At 60.5% G+C, this 13,557-nt stretch overlaps 1 protein-coding gene across 1 annotated transcript in view; it reads right to left on the bottom strand.

The window, feature by feature from the left end:
- SNED1 (sushi, nidogen and EGF like domains 1) overlaps positions 1-13,557 on the bottom strand; it is a 99,804-nt gene that overhangs the window by 22,916 nt on the left and 63,331 nt on the right. Inside the window, exons 17-27 of the mRNA XM_030802321.1 lie at positions 12,573-12,686; positions 11,749-11,862; positions 11,325-11,438; positions 10,553-10,666; positions 9,917-10,213; positions 7,595-7,778; positions 6,599-6,711; positions 5,407-5,688; positions 3,848-3,992; positions 3,690-3,772; positions 2,208-2,306 (exon numbers count right to left, since the gene is read on the bottom strand). Coding sequence (XP_030658181.1) covers positions 2,208-2,306; positions 3,690-3,772; positions 3,848-3,992; positions 5,407-5,688; positions 6,599-6,711; positions 7,595-7,778; positions 9,917-10,213; positions 10,553-10,666; positions 11,325-11,438; positions 11,749-11,862; positions 12,573-12,686 — 1,659 coding nt within the window. The remainder of the gene's footprint in view (positions 1-2,207; positions 2,307-3,689; positions 3,773-3,847; positions 3,993-5,406; positions 5,689-6,598; positions 6,712-7,594; positions 7,779-9,916; positions 10,214-10,552; positions 10,667-11,324; positions 11,439-11,748; positions 11,863-12,572; positions 12,687-13,557) is intronic.

The following is a 13,557-nucleotide window of genomic DNA, read 5'->3' as shown; positions in this document are numbered from 1 at the left end:
GAATGAGAAGAGTACAAATAACCCAGCAAAAAGTCAAAAGGCATGATCAGGCATTTCACAGAAGCAAACACCTTTGGTGGATGCCCATGAAGAGAGGCTCAGTCACATCAGTGCTCAGGAGACACAAACCCAGATCCCAGGGGTGTGCATCCCACCCGTTCTGCCTGCAGGATCTGCAAACCCGGCTAAACCTAGTTCTAGAGACTGGATTCACTGCATGTCTTCATCACCGCTGGAGGGAGCGCACTGCTATCTTAGAAAATGACTTAGTTCTCGTGTAATTTGGGCATTCACACATCCTCATCCTAGATCCAGCTTTTCCACTCTCGCACACGTACTGGAAAACCTGTACAGGAGCATCTGCTGCAGCACTGCTCACACCAAACACAACCTACATGTTCTCTGCACAGAGAGGGGAGAGCTGGTCAGTTCACTCAGTGGACTCTGCTCAATAGTGGGTGTGAATAAGCCGCAGCCGCCCAGACCGCATGGGCCAACCTCCGTCTGAGAAAGCAGAGTGAAAACACAGGTCTAACGATCACACACGGCAAGATAATTATCTTGCAAAGAAAACTCACGTATTGTTCTGCCATACATATATGTACAATAAAATCACTCTCCCCACCTTCCACTCCGAAAAAAACAAAGGAATTCTAGGCACAAAGTTCAGGATCATGGTTAACTGAGGGGAGAGAGCAGGGACTATGATGGTAAGGGAGAAGGTATTGTTCACATTCAAGTTTATAGGTTGGGTTCTTGATTTAAAGTCATTATTCAAAGGCTAATAACTAAATAAAAGGTAGCTAGCGTGAGAGTGCAACTTGAACCAAAGATCATGACTAGCTTTGCGCGTCGAGGGGCCATTAAAGAGTCTACTTTTCATGTTATCACTTAAAATCATTTTGCACCCACCAGGGCGTGAGCATTTCATGCTGGCAAACACCACGTGACTGTAGTGACCTCGGGGCCAGCCTGGGGGTCATCTTGAATCTCTCCTGCTGAAGAGACCCAGGAGAGTAACACATGCCCCTCCAATTTCTGAGTTCTAGGAAATGGTATTTAAAGGGGCTGACATAATGCAAACCATCTGATGAAATGTTTGTTTTAGTTCACTTAAAGATCAACACACAAGAGTCTTCACTCTGAATGGGCCGCACCTTAATTAAGAGAATACTTCACTCACTGCGTCGGATGCACAAACCAGTCCTCCTGGTGCTCACGGGGGCTAGCAGCAAGTCCAGACCTCATATGGTGAGGGGGGAATGTGAACTTAGGGTTCAGCGAAACCGCCACTTACAAACGCACCCTCTGGCACCGCAGGTGCCCTTGATGTGTACAGATGTCCTTGACAAGCTGGGGGCATGGCTTGCGGGTGAGACCACACTCAGCGGCTCACACCTTTACCAAGTACTAGGCCTTCTTTGGGACTGGGTTGAGGGGTGATCCCAATCTGAGTCTGTGGTGGGACTCAGGGGAGAACAGGTCACCGGGTGCTAGGAGAGCTGTCCATAGAGGACACAGCCCCAAAGGATTAGAACCAGGAGAAAGGCAGAGTCTGACTCAGGGTGAGGAACACACACGTACTGATGCTGCCCGAAGGGGAACTGCCTCGTGAGCATCTGGGAACTCTTCCTGCAGGTGCTCAGCAGATGCTTGGTGCCCGCAGGGCCATGCTGGCCTTGATTCTCACGAGGCAGAGCCCCGGACTAGGAGACAGTTCAGGTCCTGCGTAACCTGAGTGTCCGCAGGGCCCAGCTGGTCCTCAAGCTGGGGCTCGCCCAGTGGCTGCTCCCTCTGCTTCCCCCATCCTGACTCCGCCCGAATCCTGATGCTTCCCCCATCCTTCTCCTCTTTGGAGACGAGAGGGGCGAGGGGCCCAGAGGCAGGGGCTGGGGTGGGCTCTGTTGCATGTGGACGCGAAGGAGGGGAGGGGAGGGGAGGCAGCGGCAAAGCCAGTCTCTCTAGCTCAGACTCTGGGTGGTTTGGGTGGGTCCTGCCCCCTGGCCTGTTCCCGTCTGTGGGGTCCCACTGCTTGGGTGGTGTAGCTTCCCCCCATCTTCCCACACCGGGGTGCCTGGCGCGCGGCCTCCCCTCAGGTAGGCTCTGTGCCTCCTGGTTCCTCACCGTGGGTGGTCCCTCCTGCCTGCAGCCTCTAAGGTCCCTGAGAGCAGTCAGTCCCAAAGTCCCCACCAGCGCTGCTGACTTACTTCCGATGTCCTTGTTGCCATGTTCAGGGAGCTGGAGGGTCAGGCTGACCTGCTTGGGAGCTTCCTCCGTGTTCTCGAGCTGCGCCGAGGCTGTGGGTTCTAGGAGAAGCCAGGCGGTGACCACACGGCGCAGCTGCTTTGCACCTGGGATGGTCCTGGGGCCACCCTTTTGAGTGTTTCTATACCTCAGGGAGCACGGATGTCCTGGTGGGGACCAGGCTCCCTGCATGGCCCCAGCACCTGTCGGCCCCAGTGCTGCCTCCCCTGAAGGGCTGGCCCTCACGCTCCTGCTGACCCTCTGTTGGGGCTGAGCCTTCCACTTGCAGGGCCCCTCAGAGCTGCTTCAGGGACGGCCACCAGTGATCATGCTGAGAGGCCCCATCCTCACAGCTGATGCGGTTGCTTTCTTCTTAGGGTCAAATTCTGCATTCCTCTCCCTCCACCCCTGCTTCTTGGAGCCTGCGGCACCCCCTGCTCTCTCTGAGCTGTCCTCAGTCTGTACTGACCTTCCTCATGCCCTCGCCCCCAACTGCATCACTCTATGCAGGGATCTCAACCGCACCCTTGGGCACTTGACATGTGCTTCCATAGCTGCAAGTACAATGGGCCCCCTCTGTATTCCAGATCTCACCTGTCCACCACTGGGCATCCCGGGCAGCTGCCTGCCCTCTCCCCAGACACCTTGCTGGGGGCTCTCTCCCCTGCTCACCACGCGGCAACGACCCCAGGGCTCTGGTCCCTCCTTGTCACTCTCCTTGCTGCATTTCCCTCCCTCCCCTGCCTGAGGAGTTTTTGCTCAGAATGTGTTCATTAAACTCGTGACTAGGCTCCGTTGGGGAATTCCACGAGGATGAGCACCTGGCCTTCCAGGTGAGAGGCAAGGGCCAGAGAGGTCCCCTCTGGGGCAGGGTTGCGCCTGCCTCACTCCTGCCAACATGTCTCAGGGCTTCTGTGTCAGAATCATAGGCAGATTCCCAGAGCAGCACTCACCCAGTAAAGCCGGTGGGAAGGGGCCAAGGCACCTGGGCCCATTGGCCTCGCTGCCACCGGGAAGATCTTGCTAGGACAGTGGCGGAGGATTTGCTGGACCACACTCAGAGTGGTGGGTTAGACTCTCACGGCCTCCTGCCCATGGCTTACTAAAACAAAGCTCAGAGCCCTACTTTGGCAAATAAAGCTGTTGTAATGTCTCAGACCTGCTTCTAAAATGTTTATCTTCTCTTGCATGCCCTACCAGCAGCTTGTGCCTCCAGCCCGCACACTGACGTGAGGCCCTCACGAGCTGCCCCTCCCGCCATGGAGATGCATGCTGCCGGCACCCCACGGGCCCCGCGCCTTGCGCACAGTCAGGGTGGGGGTCCCTGGCTGGAGACTGCACTGGGCGGTGGGGGTGGGCTCATCATGTAGGGGACAGGGCCTGGTGAGAGTGGCAGTGAGGATGAGGGTTGGCCACCGAGGTGGGTGGGGAGGCCCGGCACTCACGTGATCTCACGGTGGCTGCTTTGCTGGGTGGGCCACCGAACCTGGCGCTCACTCTTCCTCTGCCGTCCACAAGCTCCGAGAACCTGCAGAGAGGGTGGAAGGGTCACCACAGTCCAAGCGCCGCCTCGGGCAATGGGGCCGACGGGTGGGGCATGTACCTGGGGGGCTGGGTGGGGGTCTCGGGGGCGTCGTGGTCATTGAGCAGGCGCAGCTCCGGCAGGCGCGCCGGGGGCGGTCTGTTCCTGAGCACCCGAGGGTGGTGTCCTCCCTGGTGCCAGCGTCTGTCGGCGCCATCCCTGGGGGCTGCAGAGCAGGCGGGAGGAAGGGGCTGGTCTGGGGCTGCCCTCTGCTCCTGTCCCTGCCCCTGTGGCATGGGAGGTGCCCCTCACACTCAGCCGTGCTTGGAGAAGGGAAGGGGGGGCGTGTGCGTGGGCCGTGGTCATCCAAGGTGCTTGTGGCTTCCTCAGATGCCCCGGGTTCCCTTCCAGCCCACCGGTCGCATCCCTTCTGAGGAGGAGCCATGTGCAGCCATGACACAGGCATGCACGAGCCTCAGAATTGTGAGGCAGGGCTGAGTCTAGGCCCCTGCCCGTCACTCAAGTTCTCAAGGGGCTGGGCACTCGGGCTCGGACTCAGGTCCCAGGCTGCCCTGGAGGCACAGTGGTTCTCCCAGTGGCCTCCTGATGGGACGCTTCAGCTGGGAGTCCCCACCGCAGCATATGCCCGGAGAGTGAGGGCGCATCTGTCACCCTAACAGCGTCCTTCAGCCTCCCACGCTGGGCCCTCCTTCCCCATGAGCCCCCCTTCCCTCTCACTCTGACGCCGGCTCACAGAGGTCCCAGCCTGCCCCTTCTGCCTGGCTGGTGGGCTTGGCCCCAAGCTGGTGGGGGTGGCAGGGTTGAGTCTGAGAACTTGCCAAGCACATGCACTTCATGTCCCCAGCACAGCCTCACGGGTTAGGGAGGAGCCTGGGGTTGGAGCCCTCCCTTCCCTGGAGAGCCGCCCCCTGCGCTGCTCTGTCTGGCCATGGCCTCTCCTCTCTGCTTGACTCCGTCTCTTTCTTCTCTCCCTGTTCCACTCTCCCTGCTTGACTCCGTCTCTTTCTTCTCTCCCTGTTCCGCTCCTGCATTTTCCCACAGCTCCTTCGGTGAACTTGGAAGACGTAAGTGGGGCGTTCAGGACGCTGGTGGAGCCTGGAAGGGCCACCTCTGCACTTGGGAGCAGACCTGAGCCCTTCGGAGCCTCTGTCCCCACTCCGAGCAGCTTCTGCCCTGTGCCTCTGCGCCCCAGCATTCCTGCCTGCCTTGCGGGCCCCCGCCTGTGGCCTCCTGGCCGTTTGTCTGTCTGTGTCCAGTGGCTCTTCATGGGTCAGGCCTGGACTGCAAGGCCACTTCCGGGGGCTTCCTCCTCGCTGCCACCCTCGGCACCCGTTTTCAGGTGGTGCTCGGCCCGTCTGGGATCTATGGGAGGGTCTGGAACAAGCTGAGGCTCCATGTGCTTATTAAGTTGTTGGTGCCACCTACCCATGAGTCCTTCCTTTCCTCATGGGTTTGAAAAGCCTCCACTTTCATACACAGACTCCTCCCCTGCTAACATGGTCCTGTTTCTAGGCTGTCTGCCTGGCATCCCAGGCCCTTGCAGGGCCAGGTCAGTCCTGGACAGGGTGGAGGGCTGGCAAACACCGCCCCCGCCCATGCGCAGGGCCCGCGGCACTCACAGGTGATGATGTAGAGGTGGGCGGGCTCGCTGTGCAGTGGCCCCAGCTCCGTGCTCTGCACCGCTGTCACGGAGAGCTGGTACCGCCGTCCCGGCAGCAGGTCTCGCACGGTATAGGACACCAGCTTCCCACTGGGGACATAGCGGCTCTTGGTGCTCTGGCTGGTGGTCACATTGATGACATAAGCCTCCAGCAAGCTGCCTGGAGTCGGGGCATCCCAGACCACGTGGGCAGAGGTGGCAGTGACTCGGGCGGCGGTCAGGTTTGCTGGAGGCAGGGGCCCTGGATGAGGCAGGGGCAGGGAGAGGTGAGGGGGTGCCCACAGGGTCTTCTGGCGAGAACACAGTTTGAGAACCTGACATGGGCTGCTGCAGCCTTGCTGGAAGCCAGATTCTTTATTATGGAGAATGGTACAGTGCCGAGGCGGGGCGTGGGCTAGCACGTACAGCAGAATCTCCCAACCGAGAGGCCTGCAGGCCCCCGGTTGCCGCCCACCCCTCGGGTTAGGATCCACGCCGTGAAGCCCCCAGGCCCTGGCCTGTCAGCTGGCGCCCTCCCTGCAGCACTGTCGGTTCCCCTGAGCCTGGCTGCGTGGAGCCCTGTGCAGACTCCCCTGCCCCACTAGCCTTTCCCGTGCCTTCCCAGGCGGGCAGCATCCGAGTGCACAGGTGGGCAGGGGCCTGCTCAAGCCTCTGTTCCTCACAGAGGGACCTGCAGCCTCCCCTCTGCCCAGTTCACCCGTCCCTCCCCTGCGCGCTGTCCATGCTGTCGCCACTCCCGTGCACTGGGGAGGGGGTGTGGGCCTAGTGACACCAGGAGCTTAGGGAGCTTAGCTAGAGGGGGCTGGTTGCAAGGTACAAGGGCCCTGGACAGCGTGGGTATCCCTGGCCCAGGGAGTTCCTCTGGCCCTCTGGTCAGTGTCCAGTAGGAACTCCATGCTGAGGAGCTACCAGGAGCCTTTACAGATGGAGACTGCCCTGGACAGCTGTCCCAGCACAAGGCCCGGCCCAGCCCAGCAGCTCCTGCCCAGTGGTCCCTGCTCAGTGGCCCCAGCGGAAGAGACGTCTGGGAGGCCAGGGGCTGGGTTTCTGGTGTTGTGGACGCTTTGGAGAGGACTAGGGGAGGCTGGAAGGAAGCCAGAGCTTCTAGAAGATGGCCTTTCGTGTGCCGGGGGCTGCACTGCTCTACTCACGGGTCCACACGTGCGTCGGCGCAGTGGCCAGGCTCTCCGTGGGGTGCTCCTCTCCCCTTAGCCCACTGAGGGTGGTCAGCTGGATGGTGTACCTCCTCCCAGGCAGCAGGGCCCTGTGGGCAGGAGGTGACAGAGAACAGGGACGTCTGGGACCTGTGTGTGACTCTGCTGCCAGACCGCAGCTCCCCCAGGCAGGAGGTGACCGGGGGGAGGTCGTCCTGCTGCTGGTGGCCCAGACAACCTCCATGAGGGGCAGACTCATGGCCCTCAGAGCTGTGTGCTCCTAGGGTGGGAAGCCAACCCATGGTCTGGGAAGCGGAGGAGGATCGGGTGCACTTGGGGCTGCTACAGTATGGTCAGAGGGTCGGTGTTCAGATGGGAGAGGCCAGAGAAGGGGGAAGTGGTCGCTGTGCAGGGACGGGGGACAGGCCCTCAGCACAGGTGAGTTGATGTAAATTCTCAGGAAACCACGGAGCAATGTGAGGCCAATGCCAGCCCCAGCCCCAGGAAGCTGCTGGCTGGAGTCTTCCTTCCCACTCGCTCTCCGGTCTTTCCTGGCACCCCTGCCTGTGCTGAGCATGAATCAGAAGCTTTCTGGTTGGCGACCAAATCACAGGGGTCCACTGTGGGACTCCTGGGAGAGCTCGGGCCTGTTACCATCTACCCTTGCTGGCCGCTGCTCTCTGAGGGGCCAAGTCACTCTCGTGATCTGTGTGGAAAGTGTGCCCCCAGGTTTTCAGAGCTTTTCCTGCTCTTTTTGGACACTTTAAAACACTATCAAGGTGTATCCTCCCTCGGCAGCCCTGATGAGGTGAGGCGGGAGTGAAGCCTCCAGGGTCTGAGGCTGGCTCACCTGAGACCTTTGCCTCCGCTCGGGTGAAGAGCAGCAGGTGCACAGTCCACACACAGAGAATGTGCCCGAGCCCCGGGCCCTGTGTCCCCGAGCCCCCACCCCTGCCCTCACCCCAGCCCCATGCTCTGGGTGTCCCTTCTTACCCAAAGGTGAACCTGTCCACACTCCTGTCCACATCGGTGGCCTGGTCCCTGAGGGCCTCAGGGTGGCGGATGGACACGCGGACCCCACTGACGGTGGCATGGTGGATCCTGTGCAGGACCCACTGCACTGAGATGGTGCTAGCCGTCACATTGGTGACCTCGAAGCCTTCCACAGGGCGGGGTCCTAGGGGGAATGGGCTGCTCAGCAGGTGCTGGCCCCTCCTTGCTCCTGGGGGAGTGAAGGGTCTCAAGATGAGACCAGGCTTGGGAGGCTACTGGGGGCCACAGAGAGGTACCGGAGAGGGTGTCCCATCAACTGCTCAGGGGACTCGAGCTGAGTGGGATGCCCAGGCTCTGGCCTCCAGGGCTGACAGCTGCAGAACCCGCTGTGGGCCAGCCTGCCTTACCAGAGGCAGGGGTCTTAGTCTCCATTTAGATGTGGCAGTGACATGGCAGGGGATGGGGCCGGAGTCCCTCTGGACATGAGCAACCCAGACCTCCCCTCTTGTCTGTGCCAGTTGGCTGTTTTGGTCTAAGAGCACACATCTGGGCCTGGTCTGGGCAATGCTGTCCTAGGAGGACGGACACACAGAGCTCCCAGCGACTGCAGGGAAGGGCCCACTTGTGAGCTCCGCTTCCCGCCCAGCCAGTCTACTCCAAAGCTCGAGTGCCCGGCAGAGCCCAGAGGGCAGCGCTCAGCTCCTGGCAACTCCGCACCCCGGTCTGTGGACAGCAGTCCCTTCCACCCACCATGGCTGGCTGGAGCCCCCACTCTGCAGCAGGCAGGGCGGGCTCTGTCTTCACTCCAGATACCTTCTGAGGGCAGATCTCACATGCGGCAGCCTCGCAGGTGCTTCTTCCTAAAACAGCCCAGGCGAGCCACCCCCACTCGGCCCCTGGCAGCTCCTGCTGACATCTGCTCAGTGCCACCCTCGCGTGCGCCCAGGCTCCCCACTGGCTAAGGTGTGCTGTGTGTCCTTGCTGTGTTGGGAACTCCAGCCCCTTGGTGGTCAACTCCTGCGGGACAGGCCCTTGTGGGCCTCTGGGTGGGCTCAAGCTGCCCTGAATGCCTTCTCCTGTCCCTCAATGCCCTTGGCATTGGCATCAAGCTGGGGCCCAGGTGTGGCCAGGAGGCCTTCCTCCCGTGAGAGCCGTCAAGCTCCTCTCCGCCTACCCGCCATGCTACCCATAGGTTTCACCAAACTCATGTGGCCGCCCCGCAGGGCCCTGCCAGGTGCTCGGGCCTCCCTGAATTCCTGGCCACCCACCCATCCATCCATCACGCCACTTCACAGCAGTCCATGCTCTCAGCACCTTTTCCTCTTTCCTCCAGCGTCTAGCACCCCTTCCCCATTCTTGCTCCTGTGTCTGGAGGCCACAGGCATGTTGGGTGAGAGTCCCATGGCCCCATGGCCCTGCACCCCACTTGGTTCCTGCCCAGCCTGTTCCGAGATCCCCTGTGCTCTAGCTGATGCGGCCAGGCTCCGTGGAAGGCCAGCCCTCTGCTTTCTACCGGCCCTGGCCCTGTCTGTCCACCGCCGTGTTCTAGGGTTCCTTTCTCCTCCCCGGAATCCCTCCCAGCAGCAAACAAGCCCACTAAGCCCTGACACCTTCCCTAGAGCGCTCAGCATCTTCTGCTCCCCGACACGGCAACAACCCCACAGGCTGTGCACAACCCGGGCCTCCCCTGCTCTCTTGGCGGCTCAGGCTCTGAGGAGGCTCCTCCTAGGACCCCCTCCTCAGGGGTCACATCTGGTCACAGCTTTCAGTGCCAGCTCCAGTGGAGGCTCTGGGTCTGTCATTCCACCTAGGGCCTGCCCCACGGCTCTTCCTGATTGAGCCACGGATGCCTCCTCTTAGCACATCCGAGCGCCTACATATTCCTGTGAGCAGGTGCCTCTTTCAAACTCTCCCCAGGCCTTCAGAGCACCCCAGAGTCCCAGCCCCTCCAAGCCCGCCCCCACGGCCCTTGTCTCCCACACTGGCTCCTTCTAGGGACCTTTTGGGAAGCCCCCGTTCCTCCCCAGTCCCACTTCCTAGCTCCATGCCTGGGGGTTGTGCTGCTCCCACTCTTGGCTCTATTCTATGCGCCCCAATCCCACGCCTGTATCTTGTGGACCTGAGGCCACTCCCGCACAGCTGTCTCCCGGCGCTCTTGTCTGCAGCAGGGCGCTGCCTCCAACCCCCAGCTCAGCTGTCTGTCTTGCTGCTGGGAGAACTAGGGAGGTGGACAGCATGACAGCCACCCTGCAGGTGCCGGGGCCAGCGCTGCCCTTGAGGGACAGGGGCTGGGCAGGCACGGCCAGGCTCGGGGACACTCACGCGTGCGGGCCAGCAGCATGGCAGGCCTGCTGATGTCATTCTTGTTGTTACTGTTGCGCTTCACCGAGAAGACGGAGATGTTGTAGGCCCTGCCAGCCGCCAGGGCCCGGAGCTGGTGCGACGAGCGGGTCCTGTCCACAAAGTCCGTGCGGCGGTAGGAGCCGTCGGAGGAGACGTAGGTGACCGCGTAGCCATCAAGCATCTGCCTGGCGGCTGGGCCGTCGGGCGGGTTCCAGGAGATGGAGAACCCGGCCTCCTCCACTCTCTCCATCTTGAGAGCCGTCGGTGGGAAGAGCTCTTCAGGGTTTGGGTCAAAACAAGGGGAGGGGACTGGTCAGCTGTCAGCCATGCACGCCCGGCTCCCGTCGGCGGCTCAGTCGGGTCTGGCTCTTGGGTCTGACACAGCCATCGCTGGCAGAGCCCTTCTTTGTCCCTGGCCACGTACCTCCAGGACAGTCATACTTCTGAACGTGTGACAGTGTCTCAAGCGCACTGGAGGGTTTTATCCCCTCCCTGTTCCTCAGGGAGGGGCCTGGGCAAGCAGCGGCCAGATGCTCTGCCCTTGGGGACCGTTGGGCCCTCTAGGGAGAGGGGACCCCCCACAGCTCCCTCACTGGAGGCGCCCTCGCCACCCACCTTTGGCGCAGTCCTTGCCCGTGTAGCCCACTTTGCAGGTGCAGCTGTGGGAGCCGTTGCTGGCCAGGCAGTAGCCACGGCCCCCACAGGGGCTGGAGAAGCAGGGGTCACTCACTGAGGGGAGAAAAAGTGGCAGTGTGTGTTGGGGCATGGCCAGGGGCCCCCGCTCCAGGCGGACCCTTGCTCCTGGGGCACTGGGTCCCTCCTGCGTGGGTGTGGAGGGGCGGGGGCACAGGACAGCTACTGCCTCCCTTCGCTTCTGCCACCTCCACTGCCCTGCAGGGCCCAACCCAGCAGCTCCTCCACCCTCCACAGCTGAGTGCCACCAGCTGGACTGGCTGAGGGGAGGAGACACTGGACCAGGACAGGACAGGCCACCACCCCAGTGACAGTCCTGCTTGAGGAGGGGAGGTCAGTGGTCAGGGAGGCCTCATCAGGAGGTATCCCACTGGGGGCTGATTAGGGAGAATGTTCCAGATAGAAGGACAGTGAAGGACCAGACCTGGGTGTGCAAGAAACTTGGCCTGTCCGAGGGCAGCAGGGCCTGTGTGTGGACGTGAGGCCCCACCCCTGGGTGTGTCCTTGGGTGAAGAGGGGTGTCCGGGGGGTGAGCGCAGGAGATAGGGATGTTTAGAAGGCACCATTGTGGGACCAAGGGAGACAGGCGGAGGGCCACTGGCCTGCGGCCTGAGAAGGGGCCTTCCGAGGCAGCGGGCAGAGCGCGGGGAGCAGGCGGGCAGAGCACGGGGAGCAGATGGGCCTGCCGCCCTACCTGTCTCGCAGTGGTAGCCGAAGAAGCTCTCTGGGCAGACGCACAGGTAGGCCCCGCCGCCGCTCTCACACCGGCCTCCATGCTGGCAGGGGCTGGAGTCGCAGGCGTCCACCTCTGGAGAACACCCAGAGAGTGGGCCCAAGCCGCAAGAGGGGAGTCTGGGGGAGGGAGGAGAGGACAGCGGGAAGAAGGGAAAGGAGGAGTCTAGGGGCAGAGGCCAGGAGAGAGGGGCAGTGGGCAGGTCCCACCCCTCAGCCCTCCCCAGCACCCTCACCTCCACCCCTCCCTCCCAAGGTGGCCACAGCCCTGGGGTCCCTCTCCCCAGGTGGCCTGCCCAGCAGGGAATGTGGGGATGCCCCACCTCCTCTCTGATCTTCCAGAGGCCCAGGCTCTGCATGTGGGGCCCACTGGAGGGAGCCCCTACCTGTCTCACAGTGGACTCCGACGAAGCCTGCAGGGCACCGGCAGACATAGGCCCCCGGTAGGTTCCTGCAGGAGCCTCCATTTCTGCAGGGGTGAGCTCGGCACTCATCCCTCTCTGCACAGAGAAGCGGTGTCAAGGGTGTTGCTGGCTCAGGTCCAAGGCGCCTACATGCCCCCAGGATTCGGTGCATTCCCTGGGGCTTCAGTTACCCCTTTCCCAGCTGGGAGTAACTGCTCAGGACTTGTGCTTTTCCTTCCATCAGCCCCACATCCACCCCTCCTCGGGAAGCATGCTACCTCCACTGCCTGCTGGCAAAGCAACACCTCCAGGCCATGCCTTCCTCCAGGCCACCCCGCAATGGGAGGCTACCCAGGGCCATGACTGGGCACGGCTCCCTGGGCCTTGCCCTCCCTGGAGCCTGCGTTTCTTTCTCAGGCTTAGAGCCCTAGCAAGGTACAAGGGTGTGCAAGGCTCATGGGGCAGGCCTCCCCTCCCTCCACTGGCTGGCAGCACCGACCAGGTGTCAGAGACGGTGACCTGCCCTCTCCGACGCCCACCTTCTCTGCGCCCTGAGGCCAGGCCAGCATTTCTCAGCTGGGCTCTCAGTCTCCCCTGGGGAGGTGCAGGAAGGGATATTTGTAAAATCTTTGTCTTGGATGTCAGAGCTGGCAGGGGCCCGAGAGAGCATGCAGTGGCCACCCTGGCCATCCAGACAGAGACCTGTCCGGGGATCCAGACACAGAACGGTCTGGGGGACCCAGTGCCTCAGGCACATGGCCAGTGTGCTGGAGCTGTCACCCCAGCGGGGCCAGGGCCCCTCTTACCCAGCTCACAGTGGGCGCCCTCATAGCCTGTGCTGCAGAGGCACAGGTACCCAGCAACACGGTCCTGACAAGAGCCCCCATGCAGGCACGGCTGAGACCGGCACTCATCGATTTCTGAGAGGAGAGAGCCCAAGAATAAAGCAATGTGGCCACGATTAAGCCAAATTAAGATACACATAAACTAGTTCTGAGGGGCCAGACAGAATTCGATGATATGTCATCAGTGCTTGGAAAGGCCAGAGACCAGGGCTGGATATCCTTGGAGTCGGGGCAGGGCAGCGGGCCTGGGGCTCAGTGCCTGGCTGTGGGGCAGGCTCAAAACCACCCCCAGGGCTCACAGAAGACGCTGTGGGACTTACTTCCAATGGTTCAGGCCGACAGGACAAAGGCCTCAGGGGTTTGACAGAAAATGTCTCATGTCCCATCTTGCCATTTCAATGTGTAATAGTCACCTATGAAACCAGTACATCTGGGACAAATCTTAGTTTTAAAAGATTCACCACAGGTTTCTTTTAAAGCGGGAGTTGTGCTCCTGAATTTAAATGTTTATTTTTTTAAAGTTTAATTTTATGCTTAAAAAGTAAATAAATGGTAATGACTTAGTGACGTCTGGGACTAGCACCCCCGCCCCGGCAGCCAGAATGGTGAATGGGCTCATCCGACCGTGCACCCTTCTCTTCCCTTGTGATAAGAATCTCTGGGTTTATCATTTCCTTGTCTTAAAAATTAGGTTTTCTGGCAGTAAAATAAGTAATTAAAATTAGCTTAAAATTTTATAAATTGCCTAAACAATAATGAATTTGTTTCTGTTGTCTATGAACTTTATTCGTAGTACATCATGATATATATTGTCTTCTCTCAGCATTATAAGAAGAAGAGAACTCCACACCATAGGTCACTGTGGTTCATAGATTTTCACTGCTGAATAACATTATAGTGTGGTTATATCATACTTCACCCATTTTCATTGGCTAGGTCTTTGGGT

Source organism: Nomascus leucogenys, chromosome 22a, assembly GCF_006542625.1.
Source record: "Nomascus leucogenys isolate Asia chromosome 22a, Asia_NLE_v1, whole genome shotgun sequence".
NCBI classification, from domain to species: Eukaryota; Metazoa; Chordata; class Mammalia; order Primates; family Hylobatidae; genus Nomascus; species Nomascus leucogenys.
Note: the sequence above shows the minus strand (reverse complement) of the source record. Positions and strands in the feature narration are given on the sequence as shown.